A 23,066-nucleotide genomic window follows, 5' to 3' on the forward strand; every position below is an offset into this window, starting at 1 on the left:
TTGGAAAATGGCTGCAATGAAACAAAGAGTGAAAAATTTAAAGGGGTCTGAATACTTTCCGTACCCACTGTACATGCACACAAGGCACAGAGTGCTCAACCCAGAGATGAAAGTTTTCAAATCTGTACAGATTGTCAAACACAGTTAATAAAAAGACACAGATGAAAAAAGCCATCAGTGTCAGCACTGCAAAAACACCTGTTACTGTAAATACAATGGATGCAAGCTTGATATAGCAGCAGGTACAACACTGTCTTGGCTGCGGTGGTTAAAATACAAAAGGTAAAGGAAAAGGGTTAAAACATGCTTTTCTGAAACAGATTTGCAGTAATTAATGCATTTAAACCGTTCCTGATTTTAACATGTGTAACAGTGAGTTACTCAAGTCAAAGACCTCCTGGAGGCCCCTGTCACATAACACCTGCTGCCTTTAATGATGATTTGTGCAATACATTGCATCTCGCAAATATCTTTACAAGGAAAATGACGTTTAGAGGGTGTTAAGGCAATGTTTCAATAGGTGCAATCTGTAGCTTTCACTCAAGAATAACATAAGAAAAAAAACAAAGATAGCCCTGCACTCCCGTGTCATCAGCATTCTGTGTTATTGCATGCTGACTAAGACATAAGAAAGACAAATTTGTATGAAAATGTGATGTGTATTTAATATGACGGTAGCATACGCACTAACATAATCCATATGTAAAAATAATAAAGTAACCTTTTTAAATAATTACCCTGTTAACATAGGAAGTTTCACAATGATGGCAAGTGAGAGATTTAAAACAATGTGTGGTTGCTCACATATTCATAACAGTTGCTTTGAGAGTTTAATAATTAACCAGGTAATATAAGACATAATGAGATATGAAATGTGTATAAATCTGTAAACTGAACAATACAAACTCTTTCAGCTTTGTCACACAAACAGTTTTCCAGATGGATGTTTACACTAAAAAAAAAGGGAATGTGCTTGAGCGTTCTGGAGGGCTCCTAGGAAGCTTTGTCTGGACAGAATCATGTGTGATGGGATAGGGGGTTGTTATTTATGCATTCAGCATGTTTCTATGGTTAATGGTTTATTGTTTATTTTTTTATTATTTTGTTACATTACTACATTGTAGTTACTGTGTCATCTTTTTCTTGATTTTTGTTTGGGTGGATGATGGTGGACAAGGGGGGGGGGGGGTGTTCATTTTGAAAACTGCATGTTTTGTGTTAAGTTAAATAAAAATTGTCAATCATAAACATAAAAAATTGGGTGTGACCTACCGCATGGCAGTGTCATGAGTTCCCATTCATTTATGAGTCAGGTAAAAAGTTTAGACATTCATTTCACATGAAGGAGCCCATCACCAAACCTCAAAAGTGACGTTTTGAAGGGCCAAATTCCAATCACAAGTCTTAGATCAAACCTCCTTAGGTGGATTTTTATCAAATGACATACTTACATCAAATTCCACTTCCAACCAGTAATCAGACTTTGTCAGAATTTCACAATTGTGATGAACTTTGCACAGCTATTGTGGCTGGTTTTTTGATAAGAATGTGTGTATGTGTACATAACCCCTGTTGGAGCCTATTACCAGTTCATGTGATTGGAATTCAGCAAAACAGAAGCTGCATCGTCACCTGAGGCCACAGAAGTGAATACTACAAACAGAAAGTTTTCAAACAGAACTCAAAAACCCAGCACCATGAGAACAGACTGTTCATTTCTAACTACCTGATGAACGGAAGGCCAAAGTTTGATATGTCACACTTATATAAAAAAAAACACATACATCACAATACAATCAATTAAGGAAGTGACATTTCTTTGGAATCAATAAAAATGAAATAGCCTGTCATGACTATGCACTTTGTAAAACATCCTTTATAGATTATTTTTTTAATTGATTGAACTAAAAAGTGAAATGGCAACGACTCTTACGTACATACAGTAGAAGAGTATCAATAATGTCAATTAGAGGTTTACCCAGCGCTTCCTCTTCGTTGAGTGCGGTAAGGACAGACGAGGCAAGCAGGATTTAGGCTCAGACCCCTTTAACACCAGGCATTAACATTTGTCATGGGTGATCAGATTGGATTTACCAGACACAGAAAACCTGGCTATAAATGAACCCAATATGCAGCAAAGATTGGGATAGGCACATCACATTTACAGATAGCTAAAGCATCTTTAATCAACATCTGGCAACTACTTGCAATCATGTTTGCATCAGGTAGGTAAGATAATGATGTTTGGACACAACCTGCCTATAAGAGGAATGTTAACGCCTGGTGAAAGGGGGCCAGAACGACAAACATGGAGCCTTTTTAAGGATCATTAGGGCAGTAGGAGAACCAAGAGGGAGGAGATGAGAAAATGAAGGAAGGTAAAAGAGTTGTTTGTAGCCCAGACCAGAGAGCTGCCATGCTGCCACACCAACACACCAAAAGACCCTCCGGATGGTCCAATTTCAAAGTGAAACAGACCAATCAGACGGTCCGACTCAGACTTACTCGTCCATTTTTGCAGTGCGGTCTGGGGCGCACCGGAAACACTGTCTTTAAAATTCAAAGAAGAGCAGTGTAATCAGACTAAATGAGTCAGGTCAAACACTGTAATGCAGAGTTTCAGAGATATGAATTCACACACCAACAAACCTGTTATAATAATGCATGTCATCAATATAAAAACGTTTTCTGGATGTGGGCTTGTTTTAATCTATGCCTACCACAGGTCTCTGAGACAAGCCTTTTAAATATAATAATATAATGTGCAATGCAAGTTGTTGGCTGTGTATCATCCCCCCCAGTCCAACTAAAAATGGCAAAGTAGAAAAATGAAAAAGCAGAAGATGAAAACTTACTCCTTTCAGCCCAATAACTTTTCCTGGATTTCCAGGTGGTCCTGGAGGACCTGGAGGTCCCTGAAAGAGAGAATATAATCACATCAGTGTCAGTGCCCCATCTCATTAACGAGATAGTCAGACAGCAGACAGTTTCAAAGTGAAGTGAAAACCAACTTAAGGGACAATCCACGATCCTGATGTAAACAAAAGGGTCACCCCACCCCCAACAATCTGTTACATCAGCAATTCTTGTATGTCTTGTATGTATTTGTAGATATATGAATATATCGGTCTTATTTGTTAAACGCATTATTGATTCGGGAGCCAACAACAAGAAAATCACAGATCTTTTCTTTCTTTCCTCTCACCGGTAGGCCGACAGCATCTCCTTTGTCCCCTTTCCTCCCAGGCATACCAGATCTGCCCTAAAGGAAGAGAAAGATTAAAACACATCAGGCTTTGTGCACAGTATGTACCACAAATATACTACAAATGTGAATTCCCCTTGCGGGAAAAAGAAGGGAATGTCTTCCAAAGAACAAAGTGCTGACATCCTCCAAGTTTGAACAGTTCCGGGGAGTTCTGGGGTTCTTTGGGTCAAATTTTATATATGTAGAGATGTATCAACGATGTTCATATTAATTGCTGTTGTGATTTTCTGAATCATCTTGATTTAGCGAATAAGCTGGTCTGCTCTCTTATTTCTTCCTTTGGCCTACCATACCTTCTAATGAGCCTGGCGAAGCATTGAGTGATACATGGAGCTCTGCAAGTGTTCCCGATCATGTACTTTTAATGGGCTGTGTCTGTGGCCACTAGCACAAATGCTCGTAGTTTATTTTGTCTATAACCAGTACGTTTACTCTGTACAACTGCAATATATCATTTGAGTACTTGCCAACTAAAGACTTTAAGAAGTGCTGCATGTTTTGTGTGGAAGGACCCCCACTGAAAGGTTTCTTTTGGCACTAAGCAATATATTACACAAAGAATATATTGGGGTCATGCATTTTTTACATTGAGTTTTGAGTAGCAGCACCTTAACACACTCTCTACCTACAAACAGATGGAAATTTTCTGACAGATATACAACAAATACAAGGTACTCACGGGGCGACCGGGGAAGCCATATTCTCCTTTTTGACCAAATGGTCCTATTGGGCCCTGGGATAAGAAACAGTGATGTACACAAAACAATAATTCCTCATTTAGCAGTTTTCCACAGTAATTCATAAGAACAAGAATAAAAAGATGTGTGGAGCTTGTCCTAATTAACAAATGAAAGATTTTAATGTTATTTTTGACATGAACTCACCATAAGCCCAGCTGGTCCAGGGAACCCACGGTCACCCTATGAATTACAAAGCAGAACATAAAATGACACACACTTCTTAAGGAAGGAGGTGTAAAGCATTTTTGTGATATTTCAATTTACGAGTCTTATTGAATTACAACAGCCATAAAAACATTGACATGAGTGCAAAAGTATGACCACATCACACCCATTCTCCACTCACTTCACTGGCTTCCCGTTTCAGCAAGGATTGAATATAAGGTCTCAATCATCACCCACCAATGCATCTATGGAAATGCCCCCTCCCTACCTGAAAGAACTACTCATCCCTCACACTACAACACGATCCCTCCGCTCAAACAACTCCAACCGCCTCCTAATCCCCAGAACTAAACTCAGCACCATAGGTGATTGAGCCTTCTGCTCTGCCGCGCTCGGACGTGGAATGCCCTCCCTGACCATCTAAGGGCACCACAGACTTTGGAGACTTTTAAAAAAGGACTAAAAATATTTCTTTTTAGCAGAACTTATGAGTTTTAACCTTGCACAAAAATGTTGTTGCACTATTTATAGATATTTTACTTTGATGTTTTTACCTTGCTTTTATGACCTTGACTGTAGCACTTTGAGATTTGTTTAAATGTAAAGTGCATTACAAATAAAATTTATTATTATTATTATTACATGTCAAGTTGCATTGCTGTACGATGCATCAACACAAGCAAAGTTGGTAAGAAATATTGACAACCAATCTTTAAATATACTCATCCTTCTGTGTGCATCTTGTATCCATTAACTCAAATGTGTGTCTTTAACTGGCTGAGTGACTGCTGTTGATATACTGCAGTGCAGGTAGGCTCAACTCTTTATTATTGTGGAAAACTGAGTATCTGTGATGTAGCATGTAGGAACCAGGGCATAAAAATGACTTGCTGGGGTTACATTATTAGATGCATCCTCTCCTCTTACTGTCATTGCCTACTGTAGGTTCCTGGGTAAGGTATGGCCAGATAGGGGTAAGGGATTGCTTGTCTGGTACCTTGATGCCTTTGGGACCCTGGGGGCCTTTTGGCGCTGATAAGAGGGATCCATCAGCAGCAATGGTCACCCCCGGCTCACCCTTCTCTCCCTGTAAGTGTAAAGAAATGGTTATGGCGGTTATATATTTCTCCATAAAAAGTATTATCTGTTAGACATTTTTTGATATGTATTTGTGACACGATATTTGTTGAAACAATCCCCATTCTGTCTCATCCACACCTTGTACCCTGCGGGCCCCTGGACACCTGGAGGGCCTATGTCTCCCTTCGGTCCTCTGGGGCCCTGGAGGGATGAAAGGGGATCAGGAGTAAATTGGGCGGTTTAGTAAGGATGATAGCAAATCTACATATACAATGATCTTTAAAAAGGAATGTTTTAGATTTTTAGATTCTACAGTTTATGTAAAATAAAACATTTCATGGGTCCTGGTATGGATTTATGAAGGGCTAAAATTATATTAAAGTAACGTAAAGAAAAAAACACACCATGCGTGGCAATAACATACCGTACCTACCCTGTTTAGCCCAAAGACAGCAAAAGCAAAATCGGAAAAGAATATGTTACATTGCTTTGAAATTTTTGTTGCATCTTTGTTCATAAATGGAAAAATACTCATGTACACACTTAAATCAAATTTTCATAACTCAGCATAAGGTAGTGTAGCAAATTGCTCTTACAGGAAATCCAGCTCTGCCAGTCAAGCCTTCAGGGCCCTGCAACACGCAGACAAAACACACACATCCACACACACATTCATGCATATGTACACATAAACACGGAGGCAGGCAAAAGCAGTAGAACTGGGTTACTGACATGCTCATACACAACACGAACACAAATGCAGCCAAAGCACTTTAAATGCATTGCTTGTGCTACAGTGAAGTATTGTATTGTATTGTAGCACAAACCTCCATTCATGTTACTTATAATTCTCCCTGAACTGTTGATGTCGCTCATGCAAGTAGTGGTAATCCAGGTATCATTTTAAAAGACATTATTAGCGTAATGCTACGCACCATGGGCCCTGGTGGTCCTCTGATCTCTGTGAAGTTGAAGATACCATCTGTAACATTGAGCAGCAGCTGTAGACAGAATATGCAATGATTAAATGTGGCCACTGTTGGCATATTTTACATATTTAGAGATTTATAAAATTCAGTCAACATGGTCTTTATTAAAGATGAAACTACCGACTATAAATGGTAGAAAAGGTTAGTTTTATTTTTGTTGTTTTATTGGATGTTATTGAGACTCTTACCTGCATCTATTAACATAAGCTGAGAAAGCATTATTAAGCCACATGGGATTTATATCTGCGGTTAAGGCTGCACGATTATGGCCAAAACAATAATCACAATTATTTTGATCAATATTGAGATCACGATTAATTATCACGATAATTACTTGCTGACTCGTTATCCAGGTTCCAACACGCAGGATGGTGAATGGGTCCAGCACGGGTTGAATGGTGGGTCAGCAGAGTTACATACGTTGTGTGTCTGCATCGTCACTGAGCAGAATTTTTATGAACAATGATATTCTGGCAATGGGTCACATTTCTTGCGGCTCTGTCTCACACGCTTCTTATATACCTTTCTTCTTCAATAACTTCTTCAGTGTTTTAGGCTGTGGCTGCCGCGAAAGCAGAGTTACCAGCGGAAACACTGGTACAAATACAGGCTTGCTCCCCATGCTCAACAGTATATGGCTATGTTAATAACAGTGTAAACTGATGACAAATGTCAGCAGGGTGGACCAGAGCGGTTGCCGCTGTGTCTCTCCATGTTGCCGGGAGCCGTGTATGAGTGAATGGGGGCGGGGCTGCCCGGAGAGTAAGAGGAGAGAGAGTAGAGGAGAGATACTAACACAGGCACTGCTTTACAGAAGAAATGGGTCATGTATCGCAACATTAAACCATATCGATACAAACAACATTGCTTTGTTTGTGGAGAGGCAGCGGATGCAAGGACGTTAGGTGCACCTAGGTGACCTGGGAAAAATATTAGTCGCACCCTAGAGCCCTGTGAGCTAACAGACACTAACTAGCACTGGTCACTGCTGTTCTCTGAAAAACAACACAGACGGGACTAAATGTTGCGTTTACTAGTAAAGTGGTAAACCTTGTGACCGACGAATGACCGACTGCTATCCGTTGTGGAATTTTCCTCAAGTTACGCTCTCTCTCTTCTGTGACGGTCTACATCTAGAAACTAAGCTGAACGGTGCAGGCAACAACTCTGACTGGCACCAGACAGTGGTTTATGGAGCGGTAGATTGGCTTTGCACTACTCAGAGCGTTCTATGAAGACAATGACAAATTTAAAATATTGCTCAATCACGCATATTTTTTCGTGGGAAGCCAAAATCGGGATTGTGATTAAAATTTGACTAATTGTGCAGTCCTATCTGCGGTACATCCATCAGATGTGATATGATAGGGCTATAGTTATAATCACAGTCTGTCTCAATCAGCCTTAGCAGCAATGATACTGACTTACAACGGAGCTACTGTAGTTACTGTGAGGGTGTGCTCACTCGTCCTGTGGTCACAACCAGCGCTGTTCTAATACATAATACATAATACAAAATCATAATACAGCACAGCCTTTCTCTGTGGAGGGAACACAAAACCTATTGCAAAGGAATGCAAAACATCATTTTTGCAATGTTTTTCAATAAACTAAATTTAATTTGATGCGTGTGTGTGTGTGTGTGTGTGTGTGTGTGTGTGTGTGTGCACGCACATCTGGCAGATTAATGATAGGTCCAGGAGGTCCAGGAAGCCCAGGTGGTCCTACTATACTAAGTCCATCAACGCCTCGATCACCCTATAGGAGACAAAACATGTCTTATTTAGTCATTATTATGATAAAAATGTAAGTAAAGGGGCGGGCCATCTGGCTTGGCAAAAGGTGTCAACAAACGGAAATATGAACTCATTAATTCAATCAAAAAGTTATCAGTGAAGTTTACCTGCAATAGCAATTTTTTTAGCCACTCGGTTGACATTTCATTACCTTGTAAGTTGATATGGAGAACTAGCAAACTGTTGCTTATCTACACACGCAGCAGTTACAGAGCAATGTTGTCAATCATTTGGAGTTGTGTAACATTACTCGCCACGGGGTGACTTCATCGTTACATTTTTAAATCTGTAATAGATTACTTTTATTATCTCATAACTCTATAATTTTTAAAAACTTAATATCTTTCTAATACATTTCTCTTGTGTTGCTCTTTCTCATAACTACAACTATATAGAAGTGTAAAAGCAGCATCAAATTATTCCAAGGGACAGACATAAGGGGATCCCCGGTTTATTTTTCTATCTTGTAAGGGGTCCTTGGCCAGAAATTTTTTAAACGTAGGTGTCACTTAATATGCACATATTATGTTTTTAGCAACCCTACCTTGGGTCCTTGATGGCCTTTTTCTCCTTTGGCCCCCTTTTTGTAGAGTAAAGAGAGTTTAAAAGTTATTCATTTGTTGCTAACCATTATTGAGAAGCACATTATGCTTAAGGGTGATCTGAAAAGGAGGTTTATATAAATTATTCTGAAATATCATACATGTAAAATCAAGTAAGAATCATCCACACATGCTACTTACCCTAGAACCTGGTAGTCCAGCAGGACCCGGAATACCCTCTGGTCCTGGGTCTCCTGGCTCACCCTGCAATCACACACAGCATAGACAGAACTCAAAGGATGCACATGGCTGAAGTAATTTCCCTGTGACTGGGGTTGCATACATAATATGTAATGTATTTCTTCTTCTTTTGCATAAATGATGAAAACTTATTTTTACAGGCATGCCTCACTGTTTCTAGCAACACGCTCAAATCATAGAAACAACAAATATAAACAGTAAAGACTGAACAAAAAGGACAGAATATTATAAACTATATGAGAAAGAAATCTAAAACATTGCCCTTTCAGAATTACCTTGACAGAAAGACCTGGGGCGCCTGGGGCACCATTCTCACCCTACAGAAGACATTGAGAGAGCATCTTCAACTACTGAGCAAGACGGAGCAATAAAACGTGCATGGACAGAGGACTCATGCATGTATTGGCTGTAAACCATAAAATAATAGATATCATTCTGCAAGCATATTGATTACATAATGCGTTTTTATAAATAGATTACCTTAGGTCCCTGTGGACCAAGTAAGCCAGGGGGACCCTGGGAAAAACAAAAACAGAAAACACTTATATGTACAGTATGTGAAACAATTTTACACAGTCGCACATACAGTAGAGTACAAACGCAAACACTCTTGCACTGACCTGTGGGCCTCTGACTCCAGCTCCAATAAGCATGTCAGTCTTCCCAGATCCCTCCATATCCTAGAAATAAAAACCCAGCCGTAAACAGTCATCTTTCGCTCTCTTCTGCTCTGAGTTAACCTGTTGTCTCTTTCTTGGCTCATGAAATAAAGAACAGTTGGTCCATATGGATTAGTCAACAGCAGTGACATGTGTGCGTAGATATTTGGTATGAAATGGCGTCACCTCTACGAAGAATTTGGTTCCTGGAGGTCCGGGAGGGCCAGGAAGTCCTGTGGGACCTGATGGGCCTCTCTTACCCTGTGGACCACTTGGCCCTGGTGGCCCTGGGGACCCTGCTGTACCAACAGAGCCACATTCACCCTGAAGAGATAAACAGAAAAAGCTGGTTAACATTGAGTTGTCCTCCTTCTTAACTAACAACCAAAAATGTGTTTATTGTTGTGAAATGTATTACCTTAGGTCCAGGTGGCCCAGATAACCCTTGGTCACCCTACAGGTAAAGAAGAAAGAAAGAAAGAAAGAAAGAAAGGAAGAAAGAAAGAAAGAAAAAAGGATTAATTGAGCATTTCTGCTTTTATATAGCATTAACGGTCCCATGGCATAAAAATTTCACTTGATGAGGTTTTTAAACATTATTATGCATTCCCCCAACCTGCCTATGGTCCCCCAGTGGCTAGAAATTGTGATAGGTGTAAACCGAGCCCTGGGTATCCTGCTCTGCCTTTGAGAAAATGAAAGCTTAGATGGGCCGATCTGGAATCTCGCCCCTTATGAGGTCATAACGAGGAAGGTTATCTTCTGCTATGCCTGCCCAGAGAATTTGGCCCACCCATGAGAAAGAGAGCAACATCATGGCTTTCAAACGAGCAAGGTGCCCCCTCTCAATAGCTACAGACACAGATGTGGCCCATACTAAGGAAAGCTCATTGTGGGACTGGCTCTAATGGCTGTAATTCTGCACCTAGGCTGAATTTTGGAATAGAGACTTCAGATACAGTATTAGGGGATCACTAAGGACTGTATAAAAGCATCCAAAAACCACCGTGTCATGGGACCTTAAAGGTTAATATAAATAGTGGCAGTCCACACATAATTGAACATGGACATCAAACAAGATTAAATGTGTGTGTAGAATATTAGGCTTATCAGAACAGTGCTTGTAATCAACATTGTGTCCCTGATTTTTTTCTTGTCATTGTATAATCTCAAAACCATGGTCATTTGGCATAGTCCAGTGGTGCCCAAATGTGGTACAGTGAAAATATTTACTATTTCTTCCCTGTGGATGTCAACGTGCGCTCTGCATTAAACCACAACAAGAAAAAAGGGGACAGTGACTTTAATATAGCGCAATGAGTTTCAAGGCCAGGACACAATCCATCTTGAGGATAATACCTTCTCTCCGACAGCTCCTGGGAGACCTGGAGACCCATCTTTTCCTGCAGGACCCTGGTCATGCAAACACAGAAAAAAAAATGAGTAGAGGTAGACAAATAAAACAGCGATTGGCCACAGAACATTTGCAAATATTAAAAAATACATATAAACATAAAGGAGCAGTTTGCTGAGCTGTTTGTTAACCCTTTAGCCATTCCAACAGGGACCAACACCAAACCCAATGGGGACCGCCTGTCAGTTTAAAAGAATACTGGGTCATTAGTCAGTTTCCATAAGTGATAAGATCATCAATGCCACACTGAGTCAGCTACAAAATCGTTATTAACTTTAGTACCCACTTTGGTTTAGACAGTGTTGTGACTTACTAGCCTCACAGTCAATTAAGACCAACTCTACTGGTAATCATTTATTCATTTTATTTAACAAATACAAGTTACATTTATTTCCCGTTCAACTCCTTCTGCTTGAGTGGGTTACTGGCATTCAGCTGAGATGTAGTATGAAGCAGTGGAGTCGGCAACCATGTAGACAAGGATGATGTTGTCCGTTCTCTTATTACTTAAGAGGAACGTTTAAGTTGGAAAACTTAAATGTATTCCTTTAACTAAGCAGCAACTGACCAAAGTTACAGCCATGTTTCTACACTGACAACTCAGTGTACCAGAGGCCTCAGACTTTTTCAGTACTAAATTCCAAGGCACACTGACTTATTGCCTATACTACTAAAACTCTATACTTACACTGAACTACTGGCTAGGGACTTTGTGAACTAACAGCTGGATAGTTAAGAAATGGTCTGTGGTAAAAAATTAGGGCCAAAATGTCAACAGGAAGGTTATGATAACATTTGATGAGCACGTTTATGAGAATTAAGTGTTTTGTGTGCTTTGCTCTAGAGCCACTGTTAGGACTAGCACTACATTTTTTGTTTCAGTATGGTTAAGACTCAAACAAAATTGTCATGATATTTTTAGCTTTATCCAGCACTTAGGTATCAGTTGTAAATACATTTTGAGGAATAAACGTAGCAGTTTTAGATGTGGTGCAAATCAGTATGCCGTGGTATTTGCATTGACTGAGAACAGCCAATATCCAGCAACATACAACATGAGTTGAACAGGCAATATCCAGCAACATACAACATGAGTTGAACAGCCAATATCCAGCAACATACAACATGAAAACAGATCAGTGAAAAGGCAGATTTGCTCCTTTACCATGTTGATTAAAGGCAAAATGGCAGCTCAAACAGAGGTTATACAACACGTTTGAGTTAATTTCCTTTCAGCACATTTACCGTGGAAAGTGAAACTTCATGCTGAAATGTTTCATTTGGTAATGATGGCAACATTTAAACTGAAAGTAAATGAACCAAAACTACTTGTCAACGTTCCAAGCGGGTTATATATATATATATAGTGTGTAAGCACACACGCATGCATGCACACACTTGCTCACGCACGCGCACACACACACACACACACACACACACACACACACACACACACACACACACACACACACACACACACACACACACACACACACACACACACACACACACACACACACACACACACACACACACACACACACACACACACACACACACACACAGCACTTCAGCCAGCAAGGTATAAAAAGAAAATCAGTTTAGCTAGCTGCCAGAACAACATGGTTGGAGATAATGTTCATCATTAGCCTGAGTATTGGGTCAGTGAGCTTGATCTTTATCACTGATGTCACAAAGTGCAATTACAGGTATATAAATAAAGCACTACGATTGTCTCAAATGAACATTTACTGTAATGTTTTACATTGAAAAAGAGTTTTGCTTCATCAATACTCAGGCTTATGACGGTGATTCTGCCTTTTATTGTTTGCTGGTTTAACCCAGCAAACAAAGAAGATATACCTCTCCTGAACCCCAAGCGGACCCAATGTCAAGCCCAGAACCAGAGGCAAAGCTGGATTCAGACCTGAACCCAAGACTGAAACCAGAGCCGAGGTCAGAGGACAACTCGGAGCTCAAGCCTGAACCCTCAGGCCCAGAACCACTAAACCAATCCTCAAACATCTGAAACAGAGTGGAAAGGAGGACGATAGTGGCAGGAGTGGAACAAAAGGTGGAGAACAGGAGGACAGAGGAGGAGAATTAGAAGGTGATAACCATTACAGAGGGGTGAGGGAGGATAAAAGACAGACATATAAATATTGATCACTACAATATGATTAAAGAAGACACACAAACTGAAGGTGATTTTGGATTGGAAATAGAAGGGAAGGTAGAGAACAAGAAAGAAAGACAATATTCAATGACAATACAACACAGCTAGTAAAACGTTAAGGTAAAGACAGTATTAGCAAAATAATAACGTAATTGATGAGGTAGCAAATCTTACAAGGCATGCTACAACATATACATATTTTACAGTATTCAATTTTTTTTAATGCAAAATGGAATTCAAACTGTGTGAATATTGAAAGTATTTATTGTCTGCCATCCAACATTATTTTTATTGAGATGGATCATTTTTTGCAACAGCATTTCTTAGATCTCTTGTTTGTAAAACGGTGTACTTAAAGTCTGATTGATCACTGGTCTGTAGGTCCTATACTTAGCATCTGCCTGTCTCTACGTGAATAAGTCATATAATAGTGCTTCTGTACCGTTCTGTGGCAAATTATGTGCAATGAAAACAAACAAACAGGTCTTTAGGTCTTATGTGCGGATGCCCCGAGAGGCAAGTGAGTGAGAGGTCTGATGTGAATTGTTTTCTTCACTGTGTTTATTACCCTTAATAAATATTCCTAAATTATTTAATTATTTTTTCATCTACAAAACAGGTGAAAAAGTGTTTTGCCAGAATTTTTGTTTATTTGTTGTTGTAATACTCATTTCAGCCAAAAGAGGCTGAACGGCACCACTCTAAACAATAGGTAACCTACATATATTGTGTGATAACAAGTTAATGTAACATTACTGTCATGTCTTTATTCTGGCTAGAAACGTATTTAAAGCTTTAGTGAGCAGTGTTGGGGAAGTTACTTCCAAAACGTTATACATAATATATTACAAGTTACTGTCATTTGAGAGCAATTAGTCATAATACAATAGTACTGTCTCTGAATTGTAATGTGTTACACTACTTTTGCAGTAATTTTGAGTTAATTGCAACAAAATAACAATGGAAATTTGACTTGGCAGCTAGCGTGTGAATTTCATCACCGGATCAACAAAGTCTCCTCTTTATCCACTTTAATACATCTTAGATTATTCATAATATTTTGTATAATTAATATGAATATTCAAAGTAACTAAAGCTATAAAAATAGATGAACTTGAATAAGAACTTCATGTTGTTTAGTTTAAACCTAAGGTTGTCTAAAGGAAATGGTCAATTATAGTGTCATAAAAACGGACTATTTACATTATTTAAAGCACTTGATTTACAGCTGATATGTGAAAAGGTACATGCCCTTATTTGTTTAAAAGGACTTCATTTTTCTTTTCTTTTTTTATTTTGAAGCAACCTACATCATATTATAATCATAATTTTTATTTATTTTTTAATCCTCCATGTCCTCCTTGGCCACTAGCAGCTGTGTGGAAAAGGATGAGGGTGCGCAATCACCGAAGAATGGATCCTGTGGACACGCCAACATGATAACTTATAATTCCTCATGGGGGAGACAGAAACTACGCATTGTAGCTTTGAGTAATCGGTGCTGGAACATGGGGTATTGTTGCACCTCAGCCTCTTGTGGCCTCTTTTGTGAACAAAAAAAATTATTATAAATTCACCGGCCAAAAACCCTTTTCCCATCTATTTCACAGATGATGAAAAAAGATAACTTGCCTCTCAGGCTAACAACTAAATTTAACTGAAAGTTGAATAGTTTGTCTTTTGTATGTCTTTTATCCCAGTAACTTACTGGTATTCCTGGAGTGCCTGGGAGCCCGTCTTTGCCAGGTGTACCTGGTGGTCCAGCAAGCCCTGAAGAAAGGCCTTCAGCTGTTTCAGATGATGACAGGTTTCTAGTACCACCAGCAGCAGGACGTCCTGGAGGTCCTGGAGGCCCTGGTGGACCAGGAAGACCCTGATGAAAAAAGAATTTCTGTTATTTCAACTGTGCAGATTAAACTCTGAGACCGTCTTGTCTATCTCTGCTGCCTTTTTCTTACCCTGATGAATTCAGTGTCGCTGTCCAGGTCTTCAAACCCAGAACCTAGGGCATCTGCTCCATACTATCACACAGATAAACACACAGTCTAACACATACTGTACATACTGAGGTTACCAACTAGGCTTGACCCTTATCTACTGTACACTTACTTCATGCTGATTTCATCACAAAAAAAACTGAATAATACTACAAGTACATGTTATGTGTAGAGCAAAAAGACAGGGAAAGCATAAAACGTATTACTCACCGGTACACTACGTGATCTGGGGGGTCCAGGAGGCCCAGGGAGGCCGGGAGGGCCTGGTGCACCAACTCCTGCTTCTCCCTGTATAGAAGGAAGGGAAGAGGAAAGAGGATAGGATGATCAGATCTGTCTTTTACAGTACATTTGGTGAAATAGAATAAAAAGGGACTTTGAATTATGACTCGTGATAAGTAATTAATTGCAACTTGTGTGCTTTGGCAGCACCTTTTCTCCTTTAGCTCCAGCTTCTCCACCCAAACCTGGAAATCCCTGAGATCCTCTCTGACCCTGGATGTAAAAACATAGATGAGGTATTACACGTGATATAAAGCATAGCAAAGAAGACAGAAGAAGACGTTACAAACTTACTGGATCTCCTTTATCCCCCTTGATTCCCTTTGAAGACAGAGAAGGATTTAGGATCATTGTTAAATCTCATGAACTCAATTCTATAAAACAGTGGCAACACACACACACACACACACTATCTTGTTTGCGTACACACCGGCTGTCCATCTTTCCCTGGCAGTCCTGGGGATCCAGGGATCCCTTGTGGTCCTTGTGTGCCTCTTGGTCCAGGCTGAGCTTTCCCAGGTAGGGGGGTGGGGCCTGGATGACCAGGTGGGCCAGGTAGACCTCTAGGTCCAGGATCTCCACGGTCTCCTTTTAACCCATGCCTGACATGACCCTGGAAATTTGAATTACAAAGAAGTTGGGTATGTAAAAAACACACACTGTAACAGAAAGATGCTATCGGGCAGAATATTTCCAATATGTCATTATGTTTGACAGCAAAAAGAGAAAGAAAGGCAAGAAAGTCCACGTCTGAACTTACATCTCCTGATCTCTCCCCTGGCTCCTCTGTGCGGGGTGGCCCTGTACACAGCATAAGACATCATCAACCAGTTTGACCAATCATATTCCCTTGGGATAACACCGCCCATAACTGTAACCGGCCACTTGATGAGCATGACATAGACAATTTTACCGTAACAGCATGGTGACAATCAAAGACCCACACTAAAAAACACATAGAGTATAATGCTTTAAGTATTTGCTGTTGTAGTCTTAATTATATTCATGACAGAGTATTATCTATATATTTATATTCATGCTTTTTTGCTACATCTGTTGCTGCTTTAACAAATTCCCTAATCTGGTCCTATCAGAATATAATTACATCTCTAGGTTCCTGCTCTTTATTTAACTAGTGCACAGTAGATTCACTAAACAAGTATGCTCTCTTTTCCAGGCATCAATTACAAATTCACAAACATTCACGCCTGGAACCATACGACGATGATAATTTCTTTGGGCACTTTTGGCCGCTGTTTTGAAAGGACAGCTGAAGACTTGAAAGGAGAGAGAGAGGGGGAAGAACACGCAGCAGGTCGGAGTCGTGCCTGCTGCGTCGAGGAAAAAACCTCTACATATGGGCACCTGCTCTACCAACTGAGCTACCTGGCCACCCAGGACGATGATCTTTAAGTAGCATTTCTGGAGCTGTAATGTGCCTTCCTTTTTTTATTTTTTTTTATTTAACCTTTATTTAACCAGGAAAATCCCATTGAGATTACTAATCTCTTTTTCAAGGGAGTCCTGGCCAAGACAGCGGCACAGATCACAACAATTCCGTACATTACAGACAATTTCCTAACACTGAGAAAGGACAAAAGAAGAACTAACTCTTTCATTTCTCCAACCAACGTATTTGATGCTAGTTTGGGTATCAAAAGCTTGCTTTTCTAAGCTTTAGGCCACCACTGCCCCTGTTGAGGTGGCTAATGAAAACATCAGCGAATCTTCCCTTAAAATTGTTTTTTCCTTTAATGTTGATCATTGAGTACAACATCCTAACAGCCAAGAAACTGTAAGTTCAGTACAGCGAGTTTCTTATACATACTATACATGGTCACAAGGCACTTTAACAACATGAATACTGTACATTGAAGTTAACTCTGACCTCTCATCAGCATCTCTTCACTGGCCTCAGTTGGGGTCTGGCGACCGGAGTACTCATCAAGCTCCAGCTCTGGCACCTCAGTGGGCGGAGCTCTGACTGGAACACTGTCCTCCTCCTCCTCAGAGAAATCAAGAAGACGAGCAGGTCAATAGGTCACCCAAATTAAAATGATTCTTCCCGTGAGAAGCATGATTTTGCTATGCAAATACTGTATACGGGCTCATGAACAACCATCGATTATGGCGTAACCTTGATGCTAAAAGAAGATTCAGAGGATGAAAAACCATCACATCTGTTGCAAGTTTAATGAAATTTGCTCATCCACTATTAAAGTACAGTTGTGTCCAAAATAATAGCGGTCCGACATCACAAACCTCACAAATCATATGTATTGGTTGAAGTGATATTTCTACATGGCAAATTAGTTACTAGTAAGTGTTGTAAAGTCATGGAAAACCAACAGACCAATCAGTCCTGACATGCATGCTTCTCATTCTGTGTGACTGAATCTGTAATTGAAAGGGGCATCTTCAAAATAATAACAGTGTTGTGTTCAATTAGTGAGCTGATTGATTCACTAAAAGTGAGATTCAATCAGAGATGAACACATGGTCAAAGAATCCTTCAAAATGAAAAAACTTGAGTAACTTGCAATGTGCAAAAAATGTATCCTATTTGTGGGCACTATTGCTGATGAAAGTGAAGACAAGAAAGCATCAACCAGGACTTTAATATCTAACAGTTATTCAGCTTCTAAAGGACAGTTTCCTTTGAAGCTTCAAAGTCAATGTTGAACATGGGATGTTTAGGGTCAGACTGACTTCCTGGTTGTGGGAGAATGAAAGTTGGTACCGGAACGGAGAATAAACACACAGACACACACACAGACACACAGACACAGAGACACACACACACACACACAAACAGAGGAGTGCTGTTTTAGGGTTCTTGCCAACATACCTGTACTGTGTCATGTTTTTTCTCATGTGTGTTCTTCATCATTTCCTCTTCTGTCTCTCTGTCATCCAAAGCATCATCTCCACTGGTGTAGCCTGAGGCCTTTATCAACAACCGGTTGGTTTGGGAAAACATGGTTATAGAGAGTGATTATGTCAACCAATGATTATGTAGTGTATAATGTTTTTCCAATTGTATATCGCTACAAACAATAAAACAAATAAAAGAAAGTAGTTGAGGAAATAAAACGAGAGGAGGAAAGGATATTCAATTGAAAACCTTAAGTTTGGGATTTTCTTTCCCAAGAACGTTTGCCAAGGTGTTACGTTTAATGAAAGATTACTTAGGAATTCACTCAGTAAAATCCTTTGACTGCCAGGGGGTATTATTGATTCATGTGTATGATACTTGTACAAAATTGTAAACCATTATATAATAAATAATAATAAAAACTCCTGTGTTTTAAATAGTTCTAAATTGTGAGTTTTTTTGTCTCAACATCTACTATGTTTATATGTGTATCTCACATAAGGATCATCGTCTTCACACTGCTCCTCAGCTGCTCTGGGATCATCTTTAATCACCAACTGCTGAATGGATCCCTGGAGAGAGAGAGAGAGAGAGAGAGAGAGAGAGCGAGAGAGAGAGAGAGAGAGAGAATTAGGAAACATTCTTTAAATCATCTAAACACCTCGGTTATGCAGGTATCTCTCAGTGTGACTATCATCTTATTTCCTACAGCAAGTTTCCTTGTGATTAAATAAAGTGTTAATCTTGGTATTCATAGTGAATGAGTTATGTGTGTGCATATATGCATGTCAAATGTCATTGTCAAATATATTTACATAGCACATTAAAACAACTGTGGTTGACAAATGTGCTGAACAAGGTAACATATCAAATACAAAAATTAGCACATAAAATACATTGTTAAAAACAACATAAAACAACAAAACACATTAAGAGATTTAAAGCCCAGACTAAGCTAGGATCGAAGGCCAGAGTAAAAAGGTGTGTGTGTGTCAGGGACCTAAAAGGATATATAGTCTGCACCTCAAATACTGTGTTCATTGGAAGGCTATTCCAGAGGATGGGAGCACCCAGCACAAAAGCCACTTTTTAAGCCTAGCTTTTGGTACATCCAAAAGAAAGCGGTTGGTTGACCTCAATATTCTGACTGGTGAATAGCAATGTAAAAGTTCAGCTTTCACATACAAAGGGCCAAACCATTTAAAGTCTTGAAGACGAGTAAGAAGATCTTAAAATCGATCCTAGTGAGGAAGACCGGTTTAAAGTGACTGTATAATTGACTGGAGTAAGCTTTTGTTTGTACAATGATCGAAGCGATCGTTGCTGCAAGACAATGAGAACGTCAACGTGCACATTAGCATTCAGGTTTGGCATCTTACCTTGGTCCATCATATTTAGCATTCTTAAACCCGGATACGGAGTGTACATGCCCAAATACATAAATAGGAGGATACTCCAAAACTTTGATCGTGTTTTCGGGATAGTAGTGGGCATACAAACACACTCAATATAACAGAGTCAACCAGGACTTATGACACAAAAATATCTAACATAAAATATAACTTGACTAATCACAAATTACTATAAAAAACTACAAAGAGCTTTAAGAAAATGTGTTTTCTCCAATTCTCTTACACTGTTATAAAAAATCTTTAATCTGTGATGTTCACAACTCCCTTGTCTGCATCTACTTAGGTAGTCAGAATGCAAAACAAGGAGATGTTGCAGTCAAAATAAGAGTCATCCTATTGCTGCTGTCAGGGATAAATTGGTATGATTCTCCATCCATCCATCCATCCATCCATCCATCCATCTCCATCCGCTCATCTGGTATCAGGTTGCGGGGGCAGGAGCTCCAGCAGGGGACCGCAATCAACTCCGAGTGGGGGATCCCAAGGCGTTCCCAGGCCAGGTTAGAGATGTAATCTCTCCACCTAGTCCTGGGTCTTCCCCGAGGCCTCCTCCCAGCTGAACGAGCCTGGAACACCTCCCTAGGGAGGCTCCCAGGAGGCATCCTTACCAGATGCCCGAACCACCTCAACTGGCTCTTTTTGACACGAAGGAGCATCGGCTCAACTCCGAGCTCCTCTCAGATGACTGAGCTTCTCACCCCATCTCTAAGGGAGACGCCAGCCCCCCTCCTGGGGAATTTTGGCCGCTTATACCCTGGATCTCGTTCTTTCGGTCATGACCCAGCCCTCATGACCATAGTTGAGAGTAGGAACAAACACCACCAGTAGATCGAGATCTTTGTCCTTCTGGAACAGCTCTCTTTTCGTCACAACAGTGTAATTCGGCCACCGCTGCTCCGATTCCCAGACCAATGGTAGGATTTCATCTTTAGTAATGGATTTCTCTGAATATGTCTGCATTATTATCAAACTGGAGCCTCATGTTTGGGAGTTTCTGAAATATTCTCGTAGTTCACTGGTCAGTTCCACACTTAAACAGGCCAACGTTTTGAAAAATAAATGATTTTAGGTGGATCTTTCATTTAAAGGCCTCATCATCATGACTAACCAACTAAATTCTCTAGATTCTGCGTAAATACAAGTGCATTTTGAAGCAATAGTATTGTCTAAGAAAGTAAAAAAACAAAAAAACAGTCCATATATCAGGAACATATATCGAAAGCAGGGGTCCTCAAACTGAGGAATGTGCCCCATGCCAAGCCTTTGTTGCCAACCCGACACTTTAAATTCGACTTGTTTTATTAGTAGTTGGTAGTGTTGCAGCCTCTTTCTCGCTCTCTCTAAAATAGAGAAGCACTACACACACAATGATGTACCGTCCACTTGCTGATATCACCATGGAGACAAGATTTCGAAAGACGCACACACACACGCACACACAGACACATGCACAACACTCAAACTCGCAGCATGGTGGCAATCATGCAGGTTTATACAGTTCGATGGGAACATGGAGAGAGATGCCAGTTCACAACATTCGTGCAAATACATGCTGATTAAAAAGGGCCCCATGCCATGACTGCTCTTCTTTGAAACACAAGACAACAAACCAGACACACACACAAACACACACACACACACACACAAACAATGTGACCCAGATATTTCCGACTGGATATGACTGATGGTGAGCATGCACATATTCTGTCGTCATGCTTCAGATAACCCGTTCAGAAAGTCAGGAACACTGAACAAAGCAGAATAAAGTGGGAATGGCCATGTCCATCACCATGGCAACAAGGGACTAGCAGCTTGTATTTATCTTTTGTGAGTGTCAATGAGTTGAAAATGGACTCACAGCGGTTCCAGGGATACTGTCAGTTAGCGCTGCAAAGATTCGTTGTCAACTGTTAAATTAATTAGCAACTATTGTGATAATCACTCTTAGTAATTCTTTTAAGAAATAAGTTAAAATCTCTGATTCCAGCTTCATATATGTAATTTTTTCTTCTTCTATTTCTTTATTTCTTTACTCCACTATGACAGTAAACTGATGGTGTAGTAAGTTTTAACTTCGATCTTTGAGTTGTGGACAAAAGACAAGATTTGAGGACGTCATGGGCTTTGGGAGATCGATTTGTCTTGAAGAATATACAGTATGCCGTCATTCCCTTTGAATGGGAGGGAAGCTAAAACCATCATAGCTGACATGGCAGCAGAATCAAAGGCCTGAGTTAAGCCCTTGATCTGACCACAACTAAGCCTTGTTGATGTCTCTGATTTCCTCGTCTGCCTCCCGCATCCTCTCCTCCCATCCACATCTCACCCCTCTCCCTTCCTTCTCCACCCTCTCTATTCTTTCCTCCCTTCTTCCTCCCCCCTCTCTCTCTGATCTTAATAGTTCTATCCAGTAAAATCTGTAACACAGCCAGCGCAGGAAGTAGTACTGGGGGTGGTCATGGCATTTTGACCCCGTTTATACCCCTCTGCCTCCTGATGCAGACTGTGTTGGATATTGATTATAGCCTTGAAAAAGGCATCCAATTTCCCTTTGAGCACTTTGGCCTGGCGATGCTCAGTGAAAAGGTGCATGGGTTGGAGGCATCATCAGTGGTAATTACTTTGAAGGTGGTTGTTCTTTCAAGATTTTTTTTCAAATTTTAAATGATTTGACATAATGAGTTTCTCATCAAATTTGAGCTGAAAATAGTACATTAGTTGCTGAACCATGGTTCATTTGACATTTATGTCGACCCCTGAGGTGTTTTGTGGATCTGGAGAAGGCGTAAGACCGGGTCCCCCGGGAGCAGTAGCGTACCGTGGGCTTTCAGTCAGGGCCTTCTGTAAAGACCTCCAACCCCCCCCCCCCACACCAAAAAAAATCGAACAACCACACAGCACACGCATTAAACATCTTTCAGCACACCAACACAGCATCACCATCTATACCCAAACCATAGCAACACAAATGTATAAAATACCGCAATAACTTTATCTCTCCTTAACTGTAAGAAGTAACACTCACCCATTACTTGTAAATTAAAACCCTCTTTTTTTGATGGCATCATTTGGCACCTCAGCAACAGCACTTCTGAGATCATTTTGAATTCTTCCAGATGTTCCCGTTTTTTCTCACTCTCTCATCCTCTCTTGTCTCTCGTCTCCGCTGCTCATCCAGTTGACAATCCACCCAGGACTCACCAAAGGTCTTCAAATGTCCCACCATCGTGAAGTGTCGCTCGGATACCTGATGTTTGCTAGCTGCCTCGGTGAAGCTAATAAGCCTGTTAAAACCCGTGGTGTTCCATGTTCCCTGACTGGTATTAAAAAGTGAACTCGGCCAGCAAAATAGCTTGTTCCGCTGGATGGTGCTAGCTGGTAGCCAGTCATAGCGGCCGTAGTTACCCTCA

At 40.3% G+C, this 23,066-nt stretch overlaps 1 protein-coding gene across 4 annotated transcripts in view; it reads right to left on the reverse strand.

Annotated features, from left to right (window-relative positions):
- Positions 1 to 1,896: 1,896 nt before the first annotated feature.
- LOC117954319 (collagen alpha-2(IX) chain-like) overlaps positions 1,897 to 23,066 on the reverse strand; it is a 46,891-nt gene continuing 25,721 nt past the window's right edge. Inside the window, exons 5-32 of one of the 4 annotated variants that reach the window (XM_034888028.1) lie at positions 18,742 to 18,816; positions 18,218 to 18,316; positions 17,258 to 17,369; positions 16,130 to 16,170; positions 15,800 to 15,982; positions 15,664 to 15,690; positions 15,520 to 15,582; positions 15,298 to 15,375; positions 15,049 to 15,111; positions 14,799 to 14,963; positions 10,860 to 10,913; positions 9,919 to 9,954; positions 9,687 to 9,824; positions 9,462 to 9,521; positions 9,322 to 9,357; positions 9,117 to 9,158; positions 8,782 to 8,844; positions 8,583 to 8,618; positions 7,917 to 8,000; positions 6,189 to 6,254; positions 5,850 to 5,885; positions 5,392 to 5,454; positions 5,171 to 5,260; positions 4,153 to 4,188; positions 3,948 to 4,001; positions 3,206 to 3,262; positions 2,856 to 2,915; positions 1,897 to 2,550 (exon numbers count right to left, since the gene is read on the reverse strand). In XM_034888028.1, coding sequence (XP_034743919.1) covers positions 2,482 to 2,550; positions 2,856 to 2,915; positions 3,206 to 3,262; positions 3,948 to 4,001; positions 4,153 to 4,188; positions 5,171 to 5,260; positions 5,392 to 5,454; positions 5,850 to 5,885; positions 6,189 to 6,254; positions 7,917 to 8,000; positions 8,583 to 8,618; positions 8,782 to 8,844; positions 9,117 to 9,158; positions 9,322 to 9,357; positions 9,462 to 9,521; positions 9,687 to 9,824; positions 9,919 to 9,954; positions 10,860 to 10,913; positions 14,799 to 14,963; positions 15,049 to 15,111; positions 15,298 to 15,375; positions 15,520 to 15,582; positions 15,664 to 15,690; positions 15,800 to 15,982; positions 16,130 to 16,170; positions 17,258 to 17,369; positions 18,218 to 18,316; positions 18,742 to 18,816 — 1,986 coding nt within the window. In that variant the 3' untranslated portion in view covers positions 1,897 to 2,481. Of the gene's footprint in view, positions 2,551 to 2,855; positions 2,916 to 3,205; positions 3,263 to 3,947; positions 4,002 to 4,152; positions 4,189 to 5,170; positions 5,261 to 5,391; positions 5,455 to 5,849; positions 5,886 to 6,188; positions 6,255 to 7,916; positions 8,001 to 8,582; positions 8,619 to 8,781; positions 8,845 to 9,116; positions 9,159 to 9,321; positions 9,358 to 9,461; positions 9,522 to 9,686; positions 9,825 to 9,918; positions 9,955 to 10,859; positions 10,914 to 14,798; positions 14,964 to 15,048; positions 15,112 to 15,297; positions 15,376 to 15,519; positions 15,583 to 15,663; positions 15,691 to 15,799; positions 15,983 to 16,129; positions 16,171 to 17,257; positions 17,376 to 18,217; positions 18,317 to 18,741; positions 18,817 to 23,066 lie in introns of all 4 variants that reach the window. The other 3 variants (XM_034888027.1, XM_034888026.1, XM_034888029.1) reach the window with 3 other exon arrangements.

This window comes from Etheostoma cragini, chromosome 12 (genome assembly GCF_013103735.1).
Source record: "Etheostoma cragini isolate CJK2018 chromosome 12, CSU_Ecrag_1.0, whole genome shotgun sequence".
Classification (NCBI taxonomy): domain Eukaryota; kingdom Metazoa; phylum Chordata; class Actinopteri; order Perciformes; family Percidae; genus Etheostoma; species Etheostoma cragini.